The 26,310-nt window shown below is 34.9% G+C and overlaps 3 protein-coding genes and 2 non-coding genes across 5 annotated transcripts; 4 read left to right on the forward strand and 1 right to left on the reverse strand.

Annotated features, from left to right (window-relative positions):
- Window positions 1–976: 976 nt before the first annotated feature.
- On the forward strand, window positions 977–4,025 carry LOC127809951 (histone H2A-like). Its single transcript, XM_052349151.1, has 2 exons — window positions 977–1,307; window positions 3,550–4,025. The coding sequence occupies exons 1-2, from the start codon at window positions 1,098–1,100 to the stop codon at window positions 3,793–3,795; spliced, it is 456 nt and encodes a 151-aa protein (XP_052205111.1). The 5' UTR covers window positions 977–1,097; the 3' UTR covers window positions 3,796–4,025.
- A 1,600-nt stretch (window positions 4,026–5,625) lies between these two features.
- Window positions 5,626–5,713, forward strand: LOC127810761 (small nucleolar RNA Z159/U59). The gene has a single exon (XR_008025568.1). It is a non-coding gene; the product is annotated as a small nucleolar RNA Z159/U59 (small nucleolar RNA).
- A 348-nt stretch (window positions 5,714–6,061) lies between these two features.
- On the forward strand, window positions 6,062–6,144 carry LOC127810762 (small nucleolar RNA Z159/U59). The gene has a single exon (XR_008025569.1). It is a non-coding gene; the product is annotated as a small nucleolar RNA Z159/U59 (small nucleolar RNA).
- A 6,426-nt stretch (window positions 6,145–12,570) lies between these two features.
- Window positions 12,571–15,779, forward strand: LOC127810351 (vacuolar iron transporter 1). Its single transcript, XM_052349782.1, has 4 exons — window positions 12,571–12,936; window positions 13,094–13,179; window positions 13,821–13,935; window positions 15,229–15,779. The coding sequence occupies exons 1-4, from the start codon at window positions 12,704–12,706 to the stop codon at window positions 15,524–15,526; spliced, it is 732 nt and encodes a 243-aa protein (XP_052205742.1). The 5' UTR covers window positions 12,571–12,703; the 3' UTR covers window positions 15,527–15,779.
- Window positions 15,780–16,731: 952 nt separating this feature from the next.
- LOC127810677 (heat stress transcription factor A-8) lies at window positions 16,732–22,375 on the reverse strand. The gene is made up of 3 exons (XM_052350269.1): window positions 21,934–22,375; window positions 17,055–18,117; window positions 16,732–16,955 (listed from the first exon to the last, which is right to left on the reverse strand). The coding sequence occupies exons 1-2, from the start codon at window positions 22,147–22,149 to the stop codon at window positions 17,191–17,193; spliced, it is 1,143 nt and encodes a 380-aa protein (XP_052206229.1). The 5' UTR covers window positions 22,150–22,375; the 3' UTR covers window positions 16,732–16,955; window positions 17,055–17,190.
- Between the last annotated feature and the right edge of the window lie 3,935 nt (window positions 22,376–26,310).

Consider the following 26,310-nt stretch of genomic DNA (forward strand, 5'->3'; position numbering starts at 1 on the left):
TACAAGCTTCAAGTCTTGAAGTTTTCTCAGGTGTCCTAACATTTTTCTCTCAACAACTTAGTTCTTTATTTGTTTCGTTACATTCAAGTCTCCTAATCCATTTTTGAGATATCTTGTAATTGAGAAATTTATTTCTCATATCCTATCTTATTGTAAATTTATTTTATTTGCCTAGCAAGATTGCTAGAGTGTCTATTTGGATGGTAGAAAGTTATATTTTCTAATTTTGATGACTAGAAGACCTATTTATGATTAAGTAAGAGATTTTAGTGAATGTTTTAAAATTCTTAGTGAGGAGGTAAGGTATGAGTTTAGCTAGACTAATATAAATCTCGTGTGTCCGACTATTGTTTTTACTTTTTATTATATTTTTGTTGTTAAGCATTTCCACCAATCATTATCATATTTTTCAACAAAAAAAAATTAATTTCAATCAAACATTTTAAAACAACCAAGATAGTTCAACCTTTCTTAATTTGTTCTGTTCTTATATATCTATATATTACACATATATTTATATTTTTTAATTTAATTTGCATACTTAAATATGAGAGGAGAGAAAAAGAAACATAGATTGAAAGAAGAAAAAAAAGTAAGGATAAAATAGCATTTAACCAAAAATTTTAAAATATATAGAAAAAATAAATTATTATTATTATTTTAAAATATAAAAATAGTATTTTCAACAAAGTCTGAATGTTTAAAACAAATTTTAAGAGTTGTTATGACCATTTACTCATTAATATTTTTCCCGCTACCGACCTCGGCCGTGCCCGTTTTGGCTTTCTTTTCAATATTTCTAAGAAATTTGATGTTTTTCTCTAATATATCTCAGCCTATTTACGTGTCAACTCCTGATTGGATACCTCGAGGATCAAAAAATATCTCACCAGAGCCGTCGATAAAATTCCTCATCGAACGGCCCAAAAAACCACAATCCACCCCGAATAAAACCGACACGCCCACAAAGCCTGATCTCTATCTACACTTTTTGCTGGCTCAGCCAAAAGGCCACGCTACTCCAAGCGCTAGCATTTGTGCTGTTTGTTTCTCGGGAAAGTCATTTTCATTACCCGACGGCGAGACCCTGAAGCGAAATGGAGACCGGTGGAAAGGCGAAGAAGGGCGCGGCGGGGAGAAGAGGCGGTGGCCCGAAGAAGAAGCCGGTTTCGCGGTCCGCCAAAGCTGGTCTTCAGTTTCCGGTTGGCAGGATCGGCCGCTACTTGAAGCAAGGCCGCTACTCTCGGCGGGTCGGATCCGGAGCTCCGGTTTACCTTGCCGCCGTTCTGGAGTACCTCGCTGCTGAGGTAGTTTAACCTTCCCTCGCTCTAATTAGGTTTTCTTTTTTTACGTATGTTTGATGTAGGGGTTTTTTTTGTTCCTTGTCTTGTTTATGAATTATCGCTTCAGGGTTTTAGTGTGTAAATATGCTTTAATTATTGTGCTTGTACATTGAATTTTAATGCTTTTCGTGTAATTTTTGTTAGTTTTCAATTTCTTGAGTGAGATTTGAAGCATGAAAGTTCTGGTCTTCTGTTTGGCTGCTGAGAAAGTGAGGAAATGGTATATATATATATATTTTTTTTTAAAGTTTGCGCTTACCTCTTGATTTACAGCAATGTTACTGAGTTCTTTGTGTGCTATACGTTAGTGATTTGCTTTTTGGGGCTCTATTGCAAAATGGCTGTGAATCTTGCATTCAGTATTCAGATTTTGTCAATTATATTAGATTTTAGCAGCTTTTATCTTTTTTTTTTTTAGTGAGATCTACCGGTTTGTTTGGTTGTTGTACTGGTTCTACTACTGGCTTCCTTTTGTGAAAGGGTGAAAAGCCCTAATTTTGTTGTACTGGTTCTAGTACTGGCTTCCTTTTGTGAAAGGGTGAAAAGCCCTAATTCTGTGTTTGGTTGCTGAGAAAGAGTTCCTTTGAGGCTATTATCTTCTGATTGGCTGACGTGTTGTGATATACCACTTTGAACTATGTGGGTTTACGTCAATAGGGTTAACTTTTCAGTTGGATCTGATGGGATAAAACCTTGAAATTAAAATTCTTAAGACTTGGATATCAACATCCTATAAAAAATGCTGCTACTATGAAAAAAACGTACTACACTGCTATCCTCACCATTTTAATTCCCAAACTCATAGTCTACCCTACACTTGATTTGGCCCAGATAAAGAGTCGCAAACTGCTTGTTGAACCAATGACTTTTATGTTTTATTTTTTTAAAACCGCTAGTTCAATCAACGGTTCTTTAAGAATTTTTTGTTCAACCAACAAATTTGCATCTTTTTAAAGAATCCCTCGTTCAATCAGCGAAGTTAGGTTGACTTAGAAGAATTAGCAATGTTTTGGGAGTAATTGTTGTTTGGAATTTTGAAGGACAAATTACAAAAAAGAAGAAGAAAGAAGTAATAATGATCTTTTAAGTTATAATTTTAGAATGAACTTTTAACTTTAACAATTCACTAATTGAACTTATAAATTTATTATAACCTTAGATTGCCATTAGAAACCATTAGTCTCTATCGTTAAATGATGACTTGACAGATGAGTTTTACAAATGGAAAAATGATGTGGACAATGATGTAATTCCTCAATTCTTCTTCATTGCTTAGCAATGTTCCTCAATTTTCCCACAAGTTATCAACTCAAAGCCATATTTTTGTTCACATAATCTTTTGTTTGTCTAATTCATTGGCCTAGTCATCACTTAACGTTTAAGGCCAATGGTTTTTAATGATGCTCTATGAGTGTAACAAATCAACAAGTTTGGTTAGTGAATTTCTAAAATTAAAATTTTGTTCGGTTAGCCAAAAAAAATAATAAAAGCCCAATCTAAAATTGTAATGAACTTAGAAGTTCATTATTTTTTTTAATTCAATCATTTTTAGAAATAATATTATTTTTGTAAGAGAACTTAGATCGCAATTTTTTTATGTTTCTTTTTTCATCGTTATTTACTGTTGCTTATCCTAATCAAGTTAGAATTGTGACATGGCATTCATAATATCGATTACTTCTAAGTCACATTGATAGCACAATTCCATGTAAAACAATAATGTGGCAAAATTTTATGTTGGGTGCCCTCCTTGGTGCAACCCTCTGTTGAAGGAATGATGAGACAATTCTAAACACCATCTTTTTATCGAAAATTTCATGAGCTGGCAGTGATTAAAAACAATTGATATGATTATGTTTCACCATAACTGCTTCAATTTTTGAACTTTAAGCCAATTCTCTTACAACAACTGCTTCAATTTTTGAATTTTAGTTCACCAAGCATTCCTTGTGGGGAACTATGAATTCAAGAATGAATATTTAGAGTAAATTTCACATTAAGTTGTGGTAAAATTTGATGATTCTGTGAAGATATGTAGTTGTTGAATCTTAGGCATGTGATATGAATAATAATGTAAGCCTTGCAGAATATATGATTATTGGTAGCAATGATTGACTAGTTAGAATTCGTGAAACTAACTTCATTTAGTGGGATTACCACATGACATGTTGCTGTTGTCTATGTGATTGTTGGAATGGCATGATAGGTGCTGGAGCTGGCAGGAAATGCTGCAAGAGACAACAAGAAGAACAGGATCGTACCGAGGCATGTGCTTCTGGCTGTGAGGAACGATGAGGAGCTGGGAAAGCTACTTGCTGGGGTGACAATCGCTCATGGAGGGGTTCTCCCCAACATCAACCCTGTTCTGCTGCCCAAGAAAAGTGACAGGGCGGCAGCAAAGGAGCCCAAGTCTCCATCCAAGGCAACCAAGTCTCCCAGGAAAGCCACTTAGCTTAGCAAGCTTTCTTTCACCATCTCCATCTCCATCTCCATCCCATCCCATCCCATCCCAATCATCATCTGTATGTAGTTAGTTGGCTCTTCATTTTCCCTTGTGTTGTGTAGGAAAACTTGATGTTGTCTGGCGATAAATTGTACCATTTCTAGGACAATGGGCACCCTTTGTTCAATTCAGGGTTTCAAATCGGAGTATATCGTTGGAGTGCGGTAGGTTTGTGTTTATGCTCTCTTCTTCTGCTTTTGTTTTGACTGCTTTAGGTGAGGACAATTTTGTTACCTGACAGTAGTGACACAGCGTAGGGGGGGAGGGATTGAATGGGAAAAGATGGGAATGTGTGTGCGTATGTGTGTTTTATTGTTAGAAGACAATACTCATGAAATGGGTATTTTTTAACTAATGACCGCTCGGGGGGTGTTACCTGACTGCTTTGGAGCTGAGGACCGCTCGGCTGGTGTTATATGTCTCTCATTTAGTATGTTTTTTTTTTATTATTTTTTATATACTAAAAAAATCTTGGGCCTATTCATTTATGGAAAGTATTTTTGAATTTTAAGTTTTATTAAATATTTGAACATCTAAAATAAAATTAAGAAACTTATTTATTTTTTTAGTTTCATATTAGGATTGAAAACTATTAAAAAGGATATTTTTAATTTTTTTAGAAAAATGTATATTTAATTATAAAATTAAAATAAAAAAAATAAAAAATATTTTCTACAAGTGAATGTGCTTTTATTATTAGTTAATTTTGTTGATTATTAATATCTTTACTATTTACAATAGTAGTATTTTGATTTATATTTATATTACTTATTAGTTGCAAATTCTTATACTTATATTTTTAGTAAAAATATTTGATTAACATAAGTATTTAATATTAATTTTGTTGAAAAACTTAAGGAAAATTCCGTCTTTTGTGAATAAAAACAATAAGAAATATTTTAAAGATGTCTTATAACAGGATTAAAACTTAAAAAAAATAAAAAAAAATTCAAAATTCAAAATTTAATCACTTTTTTCAAATTTTTTTTTTCTAAAAAAAAGATTATATTTCTACATCTAAATACCCCATTGAGTTGTAATGAACAAAGATATTTGGAAGAACTAGGGCTTGATTTTTGACTCATTTAGTTTAGTTAAATAAATCACCTTGAATTTGGTTTTGGATAAATTATGTATGCCCTCCTTTATATTTTGATGTATTTTCAAGGACACTCCTACTTCAAATTTTGTTTTGTAAGCCTTTAAGCTTCAAATTTTTTTTTTTTTCACATATTCCCTCTGTTATAATTTCATTATTATTATTACTTAAACTTCACTTTAAATTAAATTGCCTGGGGATGCTGCTACTCTTCTTCTTTTTTATTTTGATGCACAATAATAATATCTAGTTTCAAAACTCACTCGCAATGGGTGAATTCTGGAACAAGAATCTATCTCAACCCACTATATCTAAAAATGTCCAGAGACTCCAAAATGGGCTAAGCCCAACCCAATCTGCCTTCAACATAATTAAACTCAGCCCAAATATAACATAAATCATTGCAAACTTCAAAAGCCCTAGCTGCCAAATCCGCTAGGGTTTTGCTTTGCGGTGAAGACGCTATAAAGCAGAGTACTTCCATTTCACTCTCCGTCTCCGCTGCTTTTTCTTTCTTGATTCCTTTACGTTTGCTGCTTCGCAACGGCCATGTTTTGCTCTTCTTGGTTCTTATTTTCTAGTTGTGTTCGAGCTTTTGATTCTTTTTCGTTTTGTTTATGTTCTTGTTGCGACTACTTGGTTTAAATCGGTTTTACCCGGTGAGAGTTTGATAGATGCTTGTCTCTGATGATGATCAATTGTAAAACTTTCGTTCTGCTGAGAATCTTTCGGTGCGGAAATGCTTTTGGAGACCTGAACTGAAGAGACGCTTTCGATTCCATTAACAGACGTGTAATATTCTCCTTTTTCATCTCTTTTGCAATGGTTGGTACAAAAACATTCGTTCCGCTTGTAAAGAATTTGCAAGCGAAGCTGAACAGTTGTTTAATGGGTTTGGTTGAGTCTTGATTTATGCCTCGAAGTTAGAAATCCAAGTTTCGTTCTTCCGTATAAGTTCTTATTGATCTTTCCCTCGTTTAAGGAAACAAGAGATGTCGAGTAACTGCGATTTTCTTGGTTGTTTTTGTGGTTATATTTTTATCTTCTTTAGGATTTCACAGGACTCATGTGCATCCTCTTTTGAAACTTGAGTAGTGAGCATTGGGGATCTTACTTGCCTCTAAGGATGATCAAAGAAAACTTTCGTTCTTCTGAGAAGTTTCATGCGGAATATTTATGGAGACCTGAACTGAAGAGGCTTTAGTAAGATCCTTGATTGCTTCATCCCACCTTCTTGCAATTTTAACTAACCATTTGCTTGGGTGCCAGTGACATTTATTCAATTTCGGAAGTAAAAGCTCAGTTCTCGTTTTGATTCAAGACTAGAATGTGGAATTACTGGCTTAAATGGTTCCAGTAGATCTATTAAGAGTCTGTGCATCTCCTTTTTATTTCATAAAATGCGAAATAGATCTCAGCTGCATTTTGGTGGCAGTTGGAGAGTATTAAATTTTTGTTTGTTTCTTGATTTCTAATTCCAGATGCCGTGTCTTGTTATTTTTATGTTAGGTTTTACTGGCAAACGTTCCTCTGTTTTGTGCCTTCCTTGCTTTTTTTTTTTTTTTTTATGCACTATTACGGGCACCTTCGGCGTCACGATTTTCAGCAGGTAAATCAAAAAATCTAACAATTTCAATTGCTAGCACTACTGCTAGATGAAATTTTAATTAATTTTTTTTTTAACTTACATAAAAAAACAAAAACGACCTCCTTTGATGAAAATTTATATGAAAAAGAAGTCAAATGGTTATATCATGAAATTTAATTTTATAAAAAATTTAGTGTTAAACAACAAAAATAAAATTTAATTCTTTAAATGTGATATTTTTATAGAATTTTTATGTTATCAAACACACTTTAACTTTTTAGGGATGAAAATTGGTTTGAGATTTCAAATTGACATTCTATACTTGGCTTGGTTAGGTTATTTTATTTATTTATTTGTTTTTTAATTTAAGTTGAATAATATTTAAAATATTTAAGTTAGGTAATATTTAAATTAATAATATATTTAAATAAATATATTTTTAAGTTATTAATTGATAATTATGTATTTAATTAAAAAAAATTGATATGAGAATGTGATAAAAAATAGATATATTATTGAATAATATAAAAAAATATATTAAATATTTATTTTTAATAAAATTAATTATAAATTATTGTTATATATATATTAAAATTAATTAAAAAATATATTAATATAATATATATTACTATTACATATATCCACACTATTATATATATATATATATTCATATTCATAGATAGTTGGGGAGAAGATGTACCGACATGGGGTGATGGCAGGCATTTTGGGGGGTGGGGGCAAAGGAGTTGAAGAGGAAGAGCAATAGTTGAAAATTGTTTAAAAATTTGAGGGTAAAATAGTTATTTACTAGTTTAATTTAGTAGCAGCATTAAAAATGTGAGAAATTTTATTCACAACTCGTAAACTTGCTCTTCATAGCTCTCACCCTGTCAAATTTTTCATTAATTTTAAAATTTCTATTTTATTACCATAACCCATAGTTCACTATTTACTTCGACCATTATACACACACACAAACACATACGTATATATATATACACACAAGCAGTAGCTATGGCTGTCGACCCATCGTGTGCAATAGTTGACCCCTCATACACACTCTCTTTGTGTAATGGCCGCGAAGTGGGTCGACATCACTTGCTGACCCACCGGGGGACCCTCGCATCGCAGGGTTCGAGAAACCCCCGAACCCTGCGATGCAGGGTCCCCCTGGTGGGTCGGCTATTGTTGACCCACCTTAGCAATGGTGGTAGATTGTTGACCTTTGTGGTCATCATAGAGAGAGAGGGGGTCGACGACGACTCACACACACATATATATACACATACTTATATAAGTGTGTGTGAATATATATATATGTGTGTGTGTGTGTGTCGTCATAGAAAGAGAGAGTGGGTCGACGACGATCCACACACACATATATATACACACACTTATATAAGTGTGCGTGAATGTATATATATATATGTGTGTGTTGGTCATGTTGTGTGTGTATATATATATATATTTATATAAGTGTGTGAATGTATATATATATATGTGTGTGTATGGGTCGTCCTCCGACCCAACAAGTGTGTATATATATATATATGTATGTATCTTGTTATATATATATATGTATGTGTTTGTGTGTGTATGATGTGGAAGAGAAAGAGAGATGTGAGGTGACGGTTGACAATGAAATGAAAGGTGATCGGAGAAAAGAGTTGATTGTGAATTATAGAAGTAAAATAAGTATTTTAAAATTATTAAAAAATTTGATGGGATGTGGACCGTAAAGAGTAACTCTTCTAGCACTGGATAGAATTTCCCTAAACATGCCCTTGATCTGATAAAGGGTCCTTTTGATGCTAAAGATGTTAACTAAAAACGTTCCTTCTCCTTGCATCAACCATCTGTGGAGACCTGAGCTGAAGAGTCTATCAGAGAGCTTGGATGGTACGAATGTCTTCATTGCACTTTTCGTTCGCTCGCCCAGTATCATAATTGTGCTTTACATTGTGCTCTTTAAGGATTTTTTTGTTTTTTGAAAAATAATATGATTTTAATAAATAATTATTAAAATTTCATGACTTTAAAATATTTATGAAATTAGCACAATTTGTGTTCCATGTTGGAAGAAGGTACAGTTTGCCTAGACTCCATATAGAATTGCTGGTCAACAGTTCTTGCCATTGTTTAGGATTTTCTATGTTCGGTAAAGAATTGTTGATTCAACCAGCGTTTCTATTCTGGCCACTTGGGAAAAAGTGTCTAGCACTCAATATACTTGGAATTTTCCAAGTTTAAGTTAGTGTGGTAAACCTTAAAAGTCTTTTAGTTCAACAACTAATTTGTAGGCATCATCGACATTATGTATTAGCTAATAAAATTTTGATATATATAGGTTAAGGTGGAAGTTGATGAATTGAAGAGCTTCATGTTCTGCATTGAAATTTATTAGTTTGTACATGAGACTGATGTCTATAAATAAGTTATGGATTTTTCTATTTAGGGCACAATATAAGGTGTATTAAATGTATAATTTTTTTGTGACTAAACACTTTCTATTGGCTGGTCTTAAAGTAAAGAACAATGATACTTTTAACAAAGTGGCGCAAATCATATTTGAACACAAAGGCTTTAAACGTTTAGGTGGTGTTCTCTTTGTGTTTGAGTTTTGTGTTTTGAGTTTTGAATTCATTTTGAATTTTGTATTTTGAGTGTCTGTTTTGAAATTTTTAAAAATGCGTTCTTTTTGCCATTCTGAAAAATTATTTCTCAAAACAGAAAATTAGAAAACGTGTTTACTTTGAAATTTTAAAAACGATTTTTTTTTGTTATTATGATATTTTATTTAATAAATTATAAATTTGATTCAAAATTTTAAACTATAAAATAAAATTCAAAAAAAAAAAAAATCAACAACCTTATAAATATCATTTAAAAAAATTAATACAAATAAAATATATCACATATTCAGTTTAATAAATAAATAAAATAAAAAAATTAAATAACAAAACAAAAAATCAAATCAGCCGCAACTCATCTCATCTTCTTCGTTCTAGGGTTTTTTTTTTTGGGGGGGGGGCGGTGGGTGGTCGCGGTGGCTATGGCAGTGAGGGGCGTTGGTCGCGATACTGTCGCGGTGGCGATGGGGGGCTGGTCGCGATGGCGGTGGGGGGGGCTGGTCGCGGTGGCGTTGGCTGTGGGGTTGAAGGTGGCGGAGGGGGGTGCTGGTCGCGGTGGCGTTGAGGGGCGCTGGTTGTGGTGGCGGTAGAGTTGAAGGTCGTCGGCGGCGGCGGCTATGGCTGTCGATGGCCAGAAAATGAGAGCGAGAACAGAGAGAAGATGGGGGGAGAGGGAGAGAGAGAGAGAGGGGGGGAAGTGGGTCTGCGTGTGCCAGTGGGGGGGGGGTTGGGGGCTGTTTTCCGCGTTTTCAAAATGTTTTGTATTTTCAGTGTATTTTCATTGAAAACGCCTAAAACAACATTTTGTTGTTTTGAGTTTCCTTAACAAAATTTTTAGTTGTTTTTAAAAACGCGTTTTGAAAAATGATAAAGAGAACGCATTTTTAATATTTTTAAAAATTAAAAATAAAAAACGACCCGAAAACGGAAAGAGAACAGCCCTTAGGCTTTAAGCGTGGGCTGCTAATCATTCTACAGTCGTAAGGACTCCTCCTCTAACATTATAACAACTACTATTCAAATAATAGCATAGGCTTTTTGGAGGTGGGACTCACTGGTGGTTGTCGGGTACCCCCAGAACCAGAAGATTCTGTTATGTTCAGAACACCCTTCTGCTGTTCAAAAGTTTCGGCCCACAGCTGCACGTAGATCATCATATATCTAATATATATATATATATAGGTGATGCAGAAAGATGCATGATTTGGGGAGGGAGCCGGCGTTCTTGGCTTATCTTTCAAATGGAATGGGAGTCCACACGGTATGAAGTCTTGGGATGTTTATCCTGTAATGTTTTCTTAGGGTGAATTCGTAGTTTGCCTAGTAATGTCTTTTTATATTTGTATATTTGTATTTGTTGGTTTTTGCATTTGTATTTGTAATGTGTTCTTTCGTTAGAAGGAGTTAAATCGGTATCAATCTCATTTCAAATTTTATTTGGGATAATCGATCTTGCGCGGTCCTCTGTCACTCGTGCTTTTGATTTCGACAAAAAAGGTAAATCGTAGGTGAGTCTTTGACCCTTACATAAATCAAGTATCGAACTCGTAATCTACTGGTACTAATTTCATTATATCATTTGCCTACCATTTGACATATCCCTTATAACAAGTTTTATTTGTACTTTGAGGGCGGTGGTATCAAGCCCTTAGCTTTGCTAAACTAAAATGAAATTGGATTGAAGTTCACATAAAAGCGAAGTAGAAGTGGTTGCATTTATAATAATTCCATATATTGAAGTATGGATTAATGCCAGAAGAATGGCCACGGCTCTTGCTTGAGCCTGTGAAGAAGTTATGGAAAGCAAAAAGGTTTCCTTTATTACCATGAAAAACAAAGAAGGTTCTCATCTTTAGCAAAGAAAATGTCAAGGACACTCGAGAAAAGAAAAGGAATTTATGCTGTCATGTGGGATGATTAATACAAGAAGCAGTGATGTTGTGTAAAAATATGTATGGTTTTATAATATGATTAATTGTGTTTTTTCTCGATAAAAGTTTGATTGTGTTAACAAATTGTTCTGACTAAGTTCATACTAAATTATATTGTGTTAAAAGATTAATAGTGGTAAAATCGGTTACTTTATTCAAGTGACCCTCACTTGGTACAATATGGTGGCATGTTATATTAATGTACACTCAATTCAATAACAATCATATTTATAATTTTATATATTCAAAATTGATTCAATCATCTGTTAGGATTCGGATTGTACTGGGCCCAATCAGACTTGACCCGATAGAAGCCCAAGACCTCTACCTAAGGACATCTACTTGTTTTTCGGCCTAATCTTGGCCTCTTTATCTACCCTATAGTGATCATCATTACCTTGGTACCTACTCTGCTCTTGCACGCAGCTAGGAATCCCATCTGCATTTATTGCAAGTTTCATCCGTATTTATTGTCAATTTTGTCGGCACCATGTCTCTGTCAGGGAGCTTTGCCGGTGCTGGATATCTTAGTTCCATCACCTTACGACGCCCCAGGCAAGTATGCACACAGGAGGACTCCCCCTCTCCTCGTTTCTTCTCTATATAAACTAGTCTGATCATAGACTAAGGTATATTATTCTCTGACCCTATTATTATATTGTCAATTTACATTCTTATTTAAATGTTAGAGTACTTGCATGTGTGTCAGTCACCCCATATTGTTCAAACCACCGAAGTCCACTCAATTGCCTTAAGCCGATTGCTCGATCGCCTCAAGCTCACGTCTAACCTCTCCCTTTTGGGCTGAAAGGAACAGAATTCAACTAACTCAATCTAATTAAAATCAAGTATTTGAGTTCAATATATGTTTAGGGTCGGTAATAGGTCCGTTCCCCAACCTTGTATTTTCATGGGGTAGGGTTAAACACTTTTTTCAAATTTATATAACCCTTTATATAGACAAGACCAAAATGCTAAATGTACTTTTATCATGACTTTGATTGAAATTTAATTAAGAATTTTTAAAATACGAGAGCCGATCTTAATTAAAATTACTTGTGACTTGTTTGAAATATGAGTTTGAAATATTTTGACAATAAATATATATATATTAACAAATAATTTGTGTTATTGACACATTTATATTGATAACTTATTAAGAAAAAATAAAATAAATTGGAGGATTTTTATATTGGTGCAAGAGACAAAAAATTAAAAGATTTTGAAATGAGGTGAGAGGTTCGGATTAAGTCTGTAGACCCGAAAGAAGAAATTAAATTAAACTGATGCCATCACTTTGCCACTTTGAATAAATATAATATTTTATTATAAAAGACAAAAGAAAAATAAAAAAAGCTGCGGAATGCTTATGGTTTCAGTACAGTCGGAGTCAGAGGCTGAAGTGTGGAGTCTGGACCTTTCCCATAAATAACAAACGAAAGCGCTCTCTCTCGCATATACGTATGCCCACTGGCTGTGGCTGCACCCAAAATTCTCTTTTTCCTTCATTACCACTTCTCATTTCTCCATCTCTTATATATACATTAATACATGTAAGTTAGGCGGTGGAGCTTTTCGTTTGGAGACTCTCTCTCTCTCTCTCTCTATAATGGCGCCAGGCAGGACCACGGAAAGAGAGAAGACGCTGCTGAACCAGCACACCGAGAAGCACTTCACCGCCGGCAACGTCGTCCGCGACGTTATCATCGGCGTCTCCGATGGCCTCACCGTCCCCTTCGCCCTCGCCGCCGGCCTCTCCGGCGCCAACGCCTCCTCCTCCCTCATCCTCACCGCCGGCCTCGCCGAGGTCGCCGCCGGCGCCATCTCCATGGGACTCGGCGGGTACTGCTGTGCTTCTACTCTGAGTCAAATCAATTTGCCGTTTGGTTCTTCCTTTGGCGGTTTAGCGAAATACGGATATTGAGCGATCTCACATGACTACGATGGCGTTGGCGATTCACGTGATCTTTGTCTTCGCTGATAATGGCGGATTTTGCAGGTATCTTGCGGCCAAGAGCGAAGCTGATCACTACATGAGAGAGCTGAGGAGAGAGCAGGAAGAGATCGTCGACGTTCCTGACACAGGTATCAAGGCTAGATCTTACATGAAGTCATTCTCATTGTACCGATCACGAGCAATTGCCTTGAAGCATCTTGTAGTTTGTAGGTTTCGCAGCTTAATTTTCTCCCCCAACTTTTTAATCAAAACTTCAATTTCTTTCTATTTTTCTTGTTATACATTGAACTTGTTACAGGATATAGATTGAAAGTAAATGAAAAGGTGAAAAGCTGTTTGGAAAACTTAGTACATTGTTCCATAAAAAAGTTAAGTTTAAACCTAGCAAGAAAAAAAAAAAAAAAAGTTTAGAGGGCTATCAATGCACCTCAAAATGTGTTCTATATTGGCAATTGATCTTTTCGGATACGACTATTGTGGTGATTGTGTACATTGAATTGAATTGGGGCATTCTAATTGTGCTCATTTCAGTAAATTGAGCACTTGGCAAAATTTGGAAGTTACCTTTTTTATTTTTTTTTGCTCGACATGGAAGGTTATCTTTGAAATAATAGATTTGTCTCGATGCATTGTATCATCACTCTCCCTAATTAATAGAAAGACTTCTTACTAAGAATGGAATCCTAAAAATACTAAAAATGGACCTTGCATGTTAACCAATCTTATACGTGAAGGTTTATGTTGTTGGGACTACTGGTTTGAAATGCAGAGGCTGCGGAGGTAGCGGAGATACTGTCGGAGTATGGCATAGAGCCGCACGAGTATAGGCCGGTGGTGAATGCTCTCAGGAAGAATCCGCAAGCTTGGCTTGATTTTATGATGAAGTATGTTATTTGTCTTGCATTATATGTCTTTAAAGTTAAAAAGAGTTAAATTCCCTGCCAGCATATTGACAAAAACTTTTGCTTGATAGAAATTTATTAGTAGCATTGAAATGAAACAAAAGAAGTTGAAGATTTATTTTGTTGTTCTCAACAAATATTTTTAAGAGGTCAGTTAAATGAGTATAGAAAAACATAATATGTGTGTTTCTTGTGTTTTCATTGGCTAGCATTTTTTTTTTGCTAACTAAAATTTCAATAACAAAAGCAACATTGAAGTGATGAAAGAGATCATGCAACCAGAATTCCTACAATTCTTACAAGTAAACATCCATAAGTTAATTATTTGAAACTTCATCAGTATTTATTTTAATTTTTTGAAGCGTACATTTTATTTTTACTTTTTAATTTCTTTCTCTCATTTGCAAAAACCTAAAACAAAGTGGGTTTCTTTTAAACAAGTTTTCTTTCTTTTGCTTTCTTTGCCTCTTGTGGCAAGATGCCAAGATTGATGATGGGCATATAAAAGCATATACATCTATTATATGCATTAAAATTGAGAACAAGATTTCAATTTATTTTTTGTTTATTTGGTTATCAACTTTATCACCTTTTTTTCTTCGTTTTACATAGGAAAGACACCAGTACTTTCATTAGTGATAGAAGCGATATTGCAGTTATGTGATATATTGAAAAATAATCAAAGATGATCTGGTATCTGTTAATCCATTAATATATTTTTCGCTGTAGATTATTAGGCTATCATGTCCAGCTGAAGCATGATAAAATTCATTATCATTGATCAATTCATTCCTCACGTGAACTCGTTTGGACCCTCAGTTGGATTTTTATTGAAGGAATTCTCACTGCAAATGGAGCCAGTTTTATAATCACAATGCTACGTGCCTTGAGTAAATGTCTGAAAGCTGATCTTATAATAGGGATAAGTTGAAATTCACACGTTTGGTCCATCTGTATATGTTGTTTTGCCCTGGATATTGAGCTAGAGCCCCAACTTGATCTCAGGAATAAATTCATAGATTACAGCACATATCAAGCCTTAAAACAGAGACCTTTAATTTTAGAAATTTTTGGAAAAGCTGAATTGCTGGATGGTTGAGCATTTGACATGTCTAAGTAGCTAGCCAAAATATTGCAATTTATCGGTTATATTTCTTCATCATCTAGATCTCAATCAGTGATAACCTCCCGAAAATCTATATTCTTAGATGTTAGTAGCTTTACTGACTTGCACTGGACGAATGAACTTGTAATTAAACAGATATGGTGATGCAGGTTCGAGTTGGGATTGGAGAAGCCCGATCCAAGGCGAGCGATTCAAAGTGCGCTCACCATTGCCATTGCTTACATCATTGGCGGACTGGTCCCTCTCACCCCTTACATTTTCATTCCAATCGCAAGAAAGGCTGTGGTTGCATCAGTGATCTTAACTCTAATCGCATTGTTAATATTTGGCTATGGGAAAGGTCACTTCACTGGAAGTAAACCCGTTAAAAGCGCTTTACAGACTACTCTGATTGGAGCCATTGCATCTGCAGCTGCTTTTGGCATGGCCAAGCTTGTCCAAGGATAGCTCCTCTCAAGTATTGCTGGGTAAATAGCTCTTTTGACGAAGTTTCTAGTTTGCACAAGTCTTAATGTTGGAATTTCAGACAGCTTCAGTTCTTGTTCTTCCTTTCTCTAGTGATGTTTTCAGCAGATTCACAAGTTCTGGTAGATACGGATTCGAGATGTAGTTCTGATAGGTGTCTAATTACAAATAAAATAGTTTGCATGTCACTTAATTCTAAATGCAATTTTTTTGGCGCAACCCAAAGGAAGCCCTGCTGGCACAACACTGTTAATTAAAAAATTTGCATTGCCCTGTGTGTGAATTTAATCCATGTGCAATTTTTTCAATGTTGTAGTTTTGATATAACATTACAAATCTAGACTGAATCTCCAATCTAGTTGGCATCTTGTTATTTTAAACTAAAGAAGTATAGATATTCATGTTTACATGTGTATTTTTTTATTTTTTTAATAAACATATGTTAACTAGAGTGAAAATCTAGATAAATAACATTACTCAAAAAATAAAATTCTAACGGTGATTTAATAAAATTTGAAGTAAGGAATAAATTTACAAAACAGCCCAAAGTTTGATATATATATATATATATATTTGTTATTTACCCTAAATAATGTGCTGTAAATTCCTAATTAAGTGAATCATTACTTAAAATCCACGTCATGACTCACGAGCACAAGACAACGCACTAATACTCAAGCAAGTGAACAAATGGAATAAATGGATGAGACCACCAAATTTTCACTTTGGTCACGTGAAGCCTTTTTTAGAAATGATCATATAAGATTAACAAACACATTAAAAAGATCAAACATTCGAAATGCTTCCCATATTTAACATTTTCTTCCTCTTATCTTGATTAACAAACACCCCCTAATTAGTAACCGAACGTCGCAACTTTCCGGCAAGAAGCCTTTCATTCCCCTTAGACAGGATTTCTAATTTTTTTTTAATTTTCAATTTTGATTTGTTTTTTCATTCAATATTTCCTTGCGATGTCATTGGTTGGTTGGGAGGAGAAAAATGAAAATTGTGAAATACCTTTTAGGTGTTGGGTGCTTTAACTTTTTTTTTTTAATTTTTAAAATAGCGAAAATAAAAACTAGGAACTGTAAGTAGAAATCCAGCTAAACAACCCTTTTTACACCAGAAATATTCAACTATGCCAGGCATTTGGGAATATGGGACCAAATACCGAAGATCATATATACAAGCAAAGGTCAGAACTAATATATATTTTAACTTTCATTACTGAATGAAGACGAACGTTCGTAAAACCTTCCTTTAAATTGGTTTCTGAATAGATGAATATATCTTTCAGAAGGAAAATTGATAGTAGCAATTTAACAATAATGTTTCAAGAAACACTGTACCACCTTGGCCCTTCCTCAAAAATTGTCGTAGAAGAGATCTTGCCATAACATGCTTAGACCTGAAAATAAAGGCAACCAACCATCCCTCAGTAAAGCTGCAAAAGCAACCAAAACAAAGCTTAAGCATTTAGACAAGGAGCTGAAGAGAACCAACTTACTTAGTATCGCAGTTCCATAGCTCTGCAAGTAGACTTCAACATACATATATATATGCATACACACACACACACTACTCATTATCAACTGTAGTAGCTCTGCAGGTCTGTTAGGTGCTGCCAAAAGTTCATCATCAAGCTAAAAGTTGTTCTGATGCTTCAGGTTTTGTTCAGAGGATAGAAAACCCATTCTTTCGGTTAGAATTTCCATACTCTGATTTACATCCAGCTGAGCTCCAGACGCTACTGTTTCCATCTCAAACTTATCAGATGATGTTGATTCCTTTTCTCCTCCAGAATCTGGAAGTTCACCGTCTTCCTCATTCTCCCACGATTGACTAGACAACAGAAACTGTTCCAAATCATTGTCATCGCCAGGCATATCTGGATTAATGATTGGCCAGTGACTGTCTGGAGATGGTAATGCTTCATCCCCAGGTCCCGAAGTGAGATCAATACTCATAAGAAGTTCCTTCACTTCATCAGAAGTAAGCTCCCATTCCAGCAGGTCGTCAGAATCTAAAGCTTGGGTGCTTAGAGGCTCGGGAGATTGATCCATAGGAGGCTGGTACATAACTATTGTTCCATCGGAAGCTGCAAGTTCATTATCATCTATGACTGGTTTGAGTACAGTCTTCCCTCCCTCGGCCATTCGCCAATTATTTTCAATTGGCTGTAGGAGCTGAACCAAAAACCCAGGATTTTGCATGGCCATCACTATGAATGAAAGCATCTGCTGTTGATTTTTCTCCATGCCCTTGAGTTGTTCTCTTAGGATTAGCATCTTACTCTGTGAACTCTGCTGGTGTTGCCTGAGATTTACTAGTTCCTGCGAGAGGGCATTCCTGTTAGCCTTGAGACTCTCCACTTCTTTCCACAACCCATTATTCTTGGCTTCTTCGCACTCTCCAACATCCTTGCCCTTGCCTTTTTGTTGAGACTGGTTCTGCTGAACCACCACCTGGGACTGTTTTCTTCTGTTGATGTTCTTTAGCAAATGCTTTTCGCCTTTGATAAACCCATCATTTGCAAATATCCAGTGATCAGTATCAACTTTTTTGAAACCCTGCATATTTAGGAAAAATTCTTACAGGGTCATAATGAAACTTAAGGAAATGTCCAGGAAAAGATTAACTGATGTCTCGAACAAAAGTGAACAGCCTTCACTCAAGAAAAATATTCTGAAGGATTAAAAAGGCTGCAATATACTCGCCTACAATGCCAGAACCCCAGTCTGCCGGTGTGACATTTCTATTTTCACTTGTTCATCTCTAGAAATAAAAAATTAAAAGTCCTTCCAAGGCAGAGATTTAGGCAATCAATTTTATTTTCTGATATTCATCTTCATCTTAAGCATTAATTCCATTAAATGCAAACTAGCTATATGAATTTTAGCTCTCAAATTATCCTTTTCAATGATTGTAGCTTCTGTGAGGCTATTATATCTCATATCATGTTTAAAGGTTTCCCACCAAGTTTTCCTTGACCTCACCCTCCCACTAATTTATTTTCTTCCATTGATAGACAAAAAAATTATCTAGGTGACGCAGTTAAAATAGATTTGATCTACATAAAAGCATTGACAAGTCACTTGTTAACAAAAGGAGATAAACATGCAGTCAAGCAGGAAAGGATAAAGAATGCTCTCCTGTCTTCTTCCCCAAAAAGACCATGTTTGATAGTAAGCAGTAGGTTGACAAATACCAGAAAGACAAAAAAACAACATACCAAGCCTTATTCTAACTAAATGGGGTTGACTACATGAATTTTAGCTTCTGTAAACCCTTTGCAATTCATCATACCTACCAGTCTCTCACCAAATTTTTCTTAGTAGATCCTAATTTTTACCTCCTCCTCCCCACACCCCCCCCCCCCCCCCCCAAAAAAAAAAAAACAAACAAACAACAAAAAGGACAATGACAATTATTCCAACGTGGTGTTTCTGCCAAACTTGGCATAGACCCCAATGCATGGGCAAAAGAATTTGTCTCTTCTTTGTTTAATGAGAAAAAACACCTTATATTTTTCTATTAAATATAATAGCTAAACATTTAAATTAAATTACGTATGATATAGTACAAAATGTTAAAAGAACACAATCTATGGTCAGAAATGCTAAAAAACACAAAAAAGATAGAAGATTATGTTAAGACATTCATAAAAATTATCTTCGAGGAGCAATTTGTAAGCCTCTGTATTATAAAGTAATATATGACAACAATCTCAAGCTTTAATCCCACTAGGTAGGGCATATAATAAAGCAATATAATAAAAATTATCTAAAATCTCCAATAAGCGTTTTGGGATGCATCAGTAGTGGTTCATTATAAGTTGATTGTATTTTTCTTTTTCAAATGAATAATGGTAAATTTATTTTGGATTTTGCCACGGCAAATCATGGCCAACACTAGATTTAAGAAAAGGCACAAATATTTGATCATATATAAAAATAGCTCATTAATTAATCAAATACACTACTTTCTTATGAGACAAAAGGACAACTCATAAGGATTGTTAAGTTATACTAGGAAAATGCCTTAAGACTTATGGTCCTTAACGCCCATATGAAAAAATTGAAGAGAAAAAATTATACAAAACAAAGCCAAAGAACCGGATGGTGGAATTTAAAAGGTGAAATCCAAAGCTATTTTCAAGGAAAAAGAAAGTGGAAAAAGAGAAAGGGTTGTGAAGAAAAGGTTAACTAAATATGAATTGAAAAGGTTATTTCTATTCAATGGGTTATTGCTACTCAAAATAAGACAAAATGTTTCTAAAAGAGTCGAAGGTAAAATTCCTAAACCCAAAAGAGTCTTGGTGGTGAAATAAAGAGGTACAAGAAAAAATAAAAAACTAAGAGAGTTTGCTACAAGATTGTTAGTCAAGCAAAAAATGCCGTTATTAAAGCAAAATCAAAACATATAAAAGTTTCAATCAATGAATCAACACAAAAGATGGGGAAAGAGATATAGGTACACTAGTTAAGGCAAGAGGAAGAGAAACAAAAGATTTAAGTTAAATGAAAAGCATAAAAGACAAAAAAAAAAATAGAAGCTACTTGTAAATAAGGGGGGAATCAAGGAGAGATAGGAGTATTGCTTGAAATTATCAATGAAGGTAAAGAAACAAGTGTTATATTGGAACAACTTAATAAGTTTGAAGAATATACGAATTGCATGTCCTATAGATGTATATGTTCAAATGAAATAAGGCAATTATTTAAAAAGATAAAACATAGTAAAGGAATTGGACTAGATAATATCTAGATATAAGAATGAAAATACATGGGAGAAGAGGGCATTTTTCAAATAACAAAATTATTTGATGTGATCCTTAGATTAAAAAGGATATGGTACAAGTAGAGAATAGCACTTTAGTGCTTACTTTATTTAAAAAAATAAATGAAATGTTCAAAGTTGTGAAAATTATAAAGGAATCAAGATAATGAACCACATTATGAAACTTTGGAAGAGAGTGATTGATAAAAGGCTAAGAAGACAATCAAGGTGTTCAAAAACCAACTTGGTTTCATGCCTAAAAGTCATCAACAGAAACTAATGGATAAACAAAAGAATATATAAATGATGTTTATAGATTTAGAAAAAAAAAACTTATGACAAAGTCTCAAAAGAAGTCTCGTGGAAGGTCTTAGAGAAGAAATGAATCCAAATCACTTATTTACAAGTTACTAAAGACGTGCTATGAAGCAAAAACACATTTGAGAACACACCGAGGATATTGAGGCTTTTCCAATCACAATGGCATTACATCAAGGATTTTTGTTAATCCCTAATTTCTTTGCCCTAGTAATGGATGAACACAACAAACAAACATATCCAAGTAGAGGTGCCTTGGTGGCTGCTATTTGTAAATGACAATTTTGATGGATGAGACAAACCCTAAGCTGGAGATATGGAAGAAAACTTTAAAATCTAGAGATTGTAAGTTGGCTTGATTGAAAACTAAATATATAGAATACAACCTTAGTGAAGGTATAGGTGCAAATGATGATATTATAAAAGTTGAACATCAAGTTATCCGGAAAAAAAATATCAGCTAACATATCTTGGATTAATTATCCAAAAAGATGAAGAAATTAATAAAGATGCTAGCTACAGAATTAAGCAGGATGACTTATTTGATCATTTGCAAGGGGCACAATGCTTCTCAAAGATTGACTTGTGACTCAAATACCAATAGTTGAGAATCGGACTAGGACATCTCAAAAACTGCAGTTCAAGCATGTTTCAAATGTTACAAGATTTTAGCAATGTTCTTTAGTCTTAAAATGCCTTGGTTGGGTTTATAGACTTAATAAGCAGAGTGTTTAAACCCTTCCTAAACCAATTTGCAAATTGTTTGTATTGATGGCATCTTGGAATACATGCAAACTTATGACAAGCATTAACAACACTTGACAACTGCGTTGCAAACCCTACAAGAGCATCAATCAGTTGCACGCCAAGTTCTCAAAGTGAAAATTTTGGTTGAATGTGGCATTTTTGGGCCATATAGTGTCAAAAGATAGGATTTAGGTAGATCCTAGGAAGATCTAGGCGATCGAGCAGTGGCCAAGGACAACCTCGATCATGGTGATATGTAATTTCTTGGGGTTGGCGGGCTACCGTAGTCTATAGGCCCTACGTGAAGGACTTTCCTCAACCAATATCTCATCATCTAACAAACAATTCTAAGACAAAACAAATTCGAACAGCCCTTTTATGCTAAATATCAAATCAAAACCAGAATTGGCAATGGATTGCCCACAACAAAATGCAATATAATGCAAACGCAAGTTAACTGCTGAAAAGGATAATTAACAATCCAACATCCAGTTATAGGACAAAAGCGTCAGAGAAAAAGGCATCAGAAAGAGAAATCTCACATAGATATTGAGTTGCCGTATAAAGCTGGAGAAATTCTTGTGCTTGAAATACTTGGGAAGCAACTCGCTCACGAACTCGGTCACGTCCGATATGACGAAGCTGTCGCCGGCCGGCCCCCACGAAATCAACGCGTCCGTGGATTGATCATCCACCATCTCGTAGCATTTGAGCAGAAAAGGCGGCAGCGAAACGCCATTTTCCGTCGATTTCACCATAGCTCAGATAAAAACACTATAATCACAATCCAACCCCAATTGAACTCGGAAACAGCACGGTTTTTTAGGGTTTGTGAAGATACAAACACAGGTCTTCAGAAGTCAATGTAAAAAAACGGAGCTCTGTGGGTGTATGTATAGCCCTAGAAAGAGAATTTTGAAATTGAGAATACTATCAATTGAATTCGAAAACAAAGAGCACTCACAGGGCAAGTTCGGAATAAAGCGAGCGAGAGAGATTTTATAAATATCTATCGGTGCTTTCTCAGTAATTCCATACTTGTCGTGGAGTTGTCCTATAGCTGACTTACACGTGGCGAGACGCGGTTTGAACTCGCCGACCTTTCTTCCCCGAAACATCATCAGTGAGGTGAGCTAAACTTTCTTTCACGCGAGTTGAGTCACCGCTGAAATTTCCCTTCACAATAATAAATAAATGAAGTTAAGATTTAGAATTTATTTATAAATAAATAAATAAATAAATAAAGTTTTATATCTAGAATAACATATTTTAAAATATAAATTTTAATTTATGTTTAAAATAAATTAGAAATTAATTTCATAAAATTATGTAAAATTCAATCATTCCAAAAGGGAGGGTTTGTTTTATTAGTGTAAAAACTTCATTTCAAAATATTTTGAAATTATTTTTCAATAGGACTACTCCAATTTAATTTCTTTTATAAAAAAATTGAGAATTTATTACTTTTTAAAATATATGTCAGTTATGTATTTTTTGGTATTTATTTCTATTTGATAGAAAGACTAATAAAGATTCTTGTGAGGAAAATAAATGTTAGCATCTAGCAAAAGAATTAAGGCAACACCAAAAATAAAATTATATAATTATTGGTAATAAATTAGGTATGAATAATTTAATTAAATCTTAAAAATAATCTAAAATAATGAAAAACATGATTGTGGGTCATTGAAAGATAATTGCCGGGAAATTTGGTTGCGCCCCGCACTTGCTGGAAGAGGATTGGACTACCAATCATTAGAGTTTTATCTCTTGTGAGTCACTATCATCTGGGGGCGGTAAAATGGGTTGACAAATCGTAATCATGTCATGTTAAGATATACATATAACACAATTATAATAAATAGAACAAGATATGATTAATTAATTATGTCAAAATTCTTAACCCTAACATGAATATGTTTATTAAATGAATTATACGACACGACACGCGTAACTCGCTTAACAAATAAGTTAAAAAGATCAAATTCGACACAATACTAAACGTGTCATTTCGTGTATAATCGTGTTAATACGTTCAAATTAATTCACTAACTTTTTTAAGTAAATGTATCATTTCATATATAATCATGTTAATATGTTCAAGTCAACCTGTTAACTCATTTAATTAAACGGGTTATTACGTATCTAAATAGATTAGATGGGTTGACTCATCTAAGACACAAAAATAACCCATTTATGACCTAAACCCGATTAGCCCTACTCCTAACCCATTTAATTTCGTATCGTGTAATCAGGTTGTATCAAAAATTGCCAGTCTAACTATGACTAATCATCTCTGTTACAAAAATAACCATTTACTAAATCTGGTAAAAAGAGTTCTCAAATGCGCTTGTCACCTAAAAGGTCATGGCCAATCGCAAAAATGGTCAGATATGGTGTGGATCTCATGTGAAAGGTTGAACTTAATCATTTTGTTAGCAGATCTGTTTGTTGCTAGAAACGCCTAGCTAGATACAGTCATTAGGCACCAAATACAGTGTCACCAAATCTGTTGTCCTAAGCCTAAAACTAATAGGATCTAGTCGTTTTTGTAACAAAAATGCCAAATCTAGTTGAGGAGTTGTCAAAGCTGCTTAACTTTGGGGTTGTTGCGGTCGTTGGTTGCTAGAGTTCTCACTAGACGCTTGAGTTGCTGCTGGATGTCAGTTGGTTGTCACGGGTAGAAGAAGCTTAGGTTGGATGGGGAAGAAGAGAGAGTTTGTAATAGTGTAGTACTTTTGGGGCAAAATGTTTTAAAATGGAAAGAGGCTAGATTAAATTTGTTGGACAAACTTTACTTGTATGGCATTGCACATTTAACAAATTGAGTTTTTAAAAAAAATTATTTTGAAAAGTATTTTTTAAAAAATAGTGACTAATATAAATGTTAGAAATTTTATATTTAAATTGCAATGTAATATGTGTTGGTTGAAATTTGAGCAGTCGATGGATCAGTTGGCGCATCAGGTCCAATGTGTTGTGTGGGCATGTTTGGTCGCCATTTCCTTTCCCCCCTTCATCAGAGTCTTGTTTTGTAGCATTTCTAGCGACTTCTTACCGATCAATTTACCTTGCTTAGGTGAGTTGATTTACTTAGTAACTTAAAATAGGCAGACCCCTTATGCGTCTTCATAGTCAAACGATAGACAACTCCTGAGTATGCTTCTGCACCCTTTGACTTGGTTTGGGATTTTATTCCTTTCTATAGATGAGGGAAGTACTATGCATTGACGGTATTGGCCCTAAGTATGTGCATTATACATTTCTTGGGTCTTAGCTATTATTGGTATATACAGTTAACTTATGGGGGATTCTTGTAACACTCCACCTTTTCACGGCGTTAAAATTTATGCTATGATTTTTTTTTTATACATACACGAATTACACTAAAATCCTAAACATATCTAAATAAGATTAACCTTTCCAAACATGACTGAGGAATGGTATCCTTAAACATAAGCAGAAGTGAGAATCGAAACCTTAAGAAATCTTGAAAATCATAACATAAACGAGTTCATGCATATCGTTTGCTCATCATAACATTACAAATATCGAAAATAAAACAAGCCAATATAATTGGATAATTTGTCCTAGCATTGGCTTAGGACCCATCACAACCTCCATCATGCTCACGTCTCGATCCACTCTCTTGCCTTTTCGGGCGCTCATCTCGTTTGAAATGTGGAATATTCTAGGGACAGATGTCCAACAATAGAAGATGAGTGTGCACCTCATGCGCCGGTTGTTTTCTACGACTCAGGTACACCGACGATGTTGGTTTTTTCTTTAAGCTTGATCTACACCCTTAGTCAATCATAATGGTATGCCTTGATGCTCGAAACAAGCACCAAAGATGGCCTATCCGGCCGTTTAAACTTTCGATCAAGGCTACTGCTTCTTTTTCTGAGGAAGCTTGAAAACCTCACCAAAACTACACGAAACCCCCCCTCCCCCAATTTCTAGAAATGATCCTCACCAATTCAAGAACAAAAGCCCCTCATCCCTAGCCCTCGATTCAACCCAAAATGAGAGCAATTTGAGTCCCAACTTCTGAAAACCCTTAGCCAAACCCTTCTATATTTATAGTTGAAATTGAACCTTGAAACGACCAATCATGCCCAATCTAAGGCCTATACTACTTTTTCTTGCCCTAAGTCGACCTATTTCCATTTTTTAAGCCCTAAAAACTGGCCTCCAACATCCTCAAATTTTTAGCCAAGAAATGGCCGAAAAACCCCACCCAATCGGTCATCAATATGGTCGATTCTCGACCAAGGACCAGCCATTATGGCCTAGGCCCAACCTTGAGGCCCCTCATCCCACTCCCTCGAACAATCTTGGCTTAAATTGGCGATGGGAGATGGCCGACAGCTTGGTCAGCCATGGCTGTCCAAGTTTTGAAAAATTCCACTTTTGCCCTTCTTATGTTTCAAAATTCCATTTCAGCCCTTTCCACAAAGCCCCTAGGCTTTCCAAAATTTATATTGAGACCCTCACATTCTAAACTTCTCATTTGACCCCTGAAGATTCAGAAATAACGTCATTTCGACCTCTTTCGGACAATTTTAAGAAATTCCACTTTGGCCTAGAATTATACTTTGATTGTGAAACCCCCTTGTTTCATCCCAAAGCCACTTAAGGGTTGTTCCTTATGCAAAAATTGAAACTTTTGAGGGTTCCGTTGGCTTCTCGAAAGTCGCTTACGTCAATTCAATTTTTCAGCCTGAACCAGAGCTATACCAAAAAACTGTCTCTGATCCGATTTCTTTCGATGCTAAAAATTATTCCTCGAGATGTTCATCGACCTCGTGCCCTTTTTCATACGTATTTAAGCCTTAGAGTATACCTTGCAGTCGATTCAGCCAATTTTTTGGGCCTTTTAGATACTAATCTTCCACAAAACTTGTATTTTTCTCAAA

The sequence above is a fragment of the Diospyros lotus genome, chromosome 9, assembly GCF_014633365.1.
Source record: "Diospyros lotus cultivar Yz01 chromosome 9, ASM1463336v1, whole genome shotgun sequence".
NCBI classification, from domain to species: Eukaryota; Viridiplantae; Streptophyta; class Magnoliopsida; order Ericales; family Ebenaceae; genus Diospyros; species Diospyros lotus.

Excerpts from the sequence above, each read along its gene's own strand:
- LOC127809951 (XM_052349151.1), top strand. The coding sequence starts at position 1,098 with ATGGAGACCGGTGGAAAGGCGAAGAAGGGCGCGGCGGGGAGAAGAGGC. Across the intron at positions 1,308-3,549 it reads TGGAGTACCTCGCTGCTGAG|GTGCTGGAGCTGGCAGGAAA; the intron begins GTAGTTTAACCT and ends ATGGCATGATAG.
- LOC127810351 (XM_052349782.1), top strand. The coding sequence starts at position 12,704 with ATGGCGCCAGGCAGGACCACGGAAAGAGAGAAGACGCTGCTGAACCAG. Across the intron at positions 12,937-13,093 it reads ATCTCCATGGGACTCGGCGG|GTATCTTGCGGCCAAGAGCG; the intron begins GTACTGCTGTGC and ends CGGATTTTGCAG. Across the intron at positions 13,936-15,228 it reads TGGCTTGATTTTATGATGAA|GTTCGAGTTGGGATTGGAGA; the intron begins GTATGTTATTTG and ends ATGGTGATGCAG.
- LOC127810677 (XM_052350269.1), bottom strand. The coding sequence starts at position 22,149 with ATGGTGAAATCGACGGAAAATGGCGTTTCGCTGCCGCCTTTTCTGCTC. Across the intron at positions 18,118-21,933 it reads TACGGCAACTCAATATCTAT|GGTTTCAAAAAAGTTGATAC; the intron begins GTGAGATTTCTC and ends CTAAATATGCAG.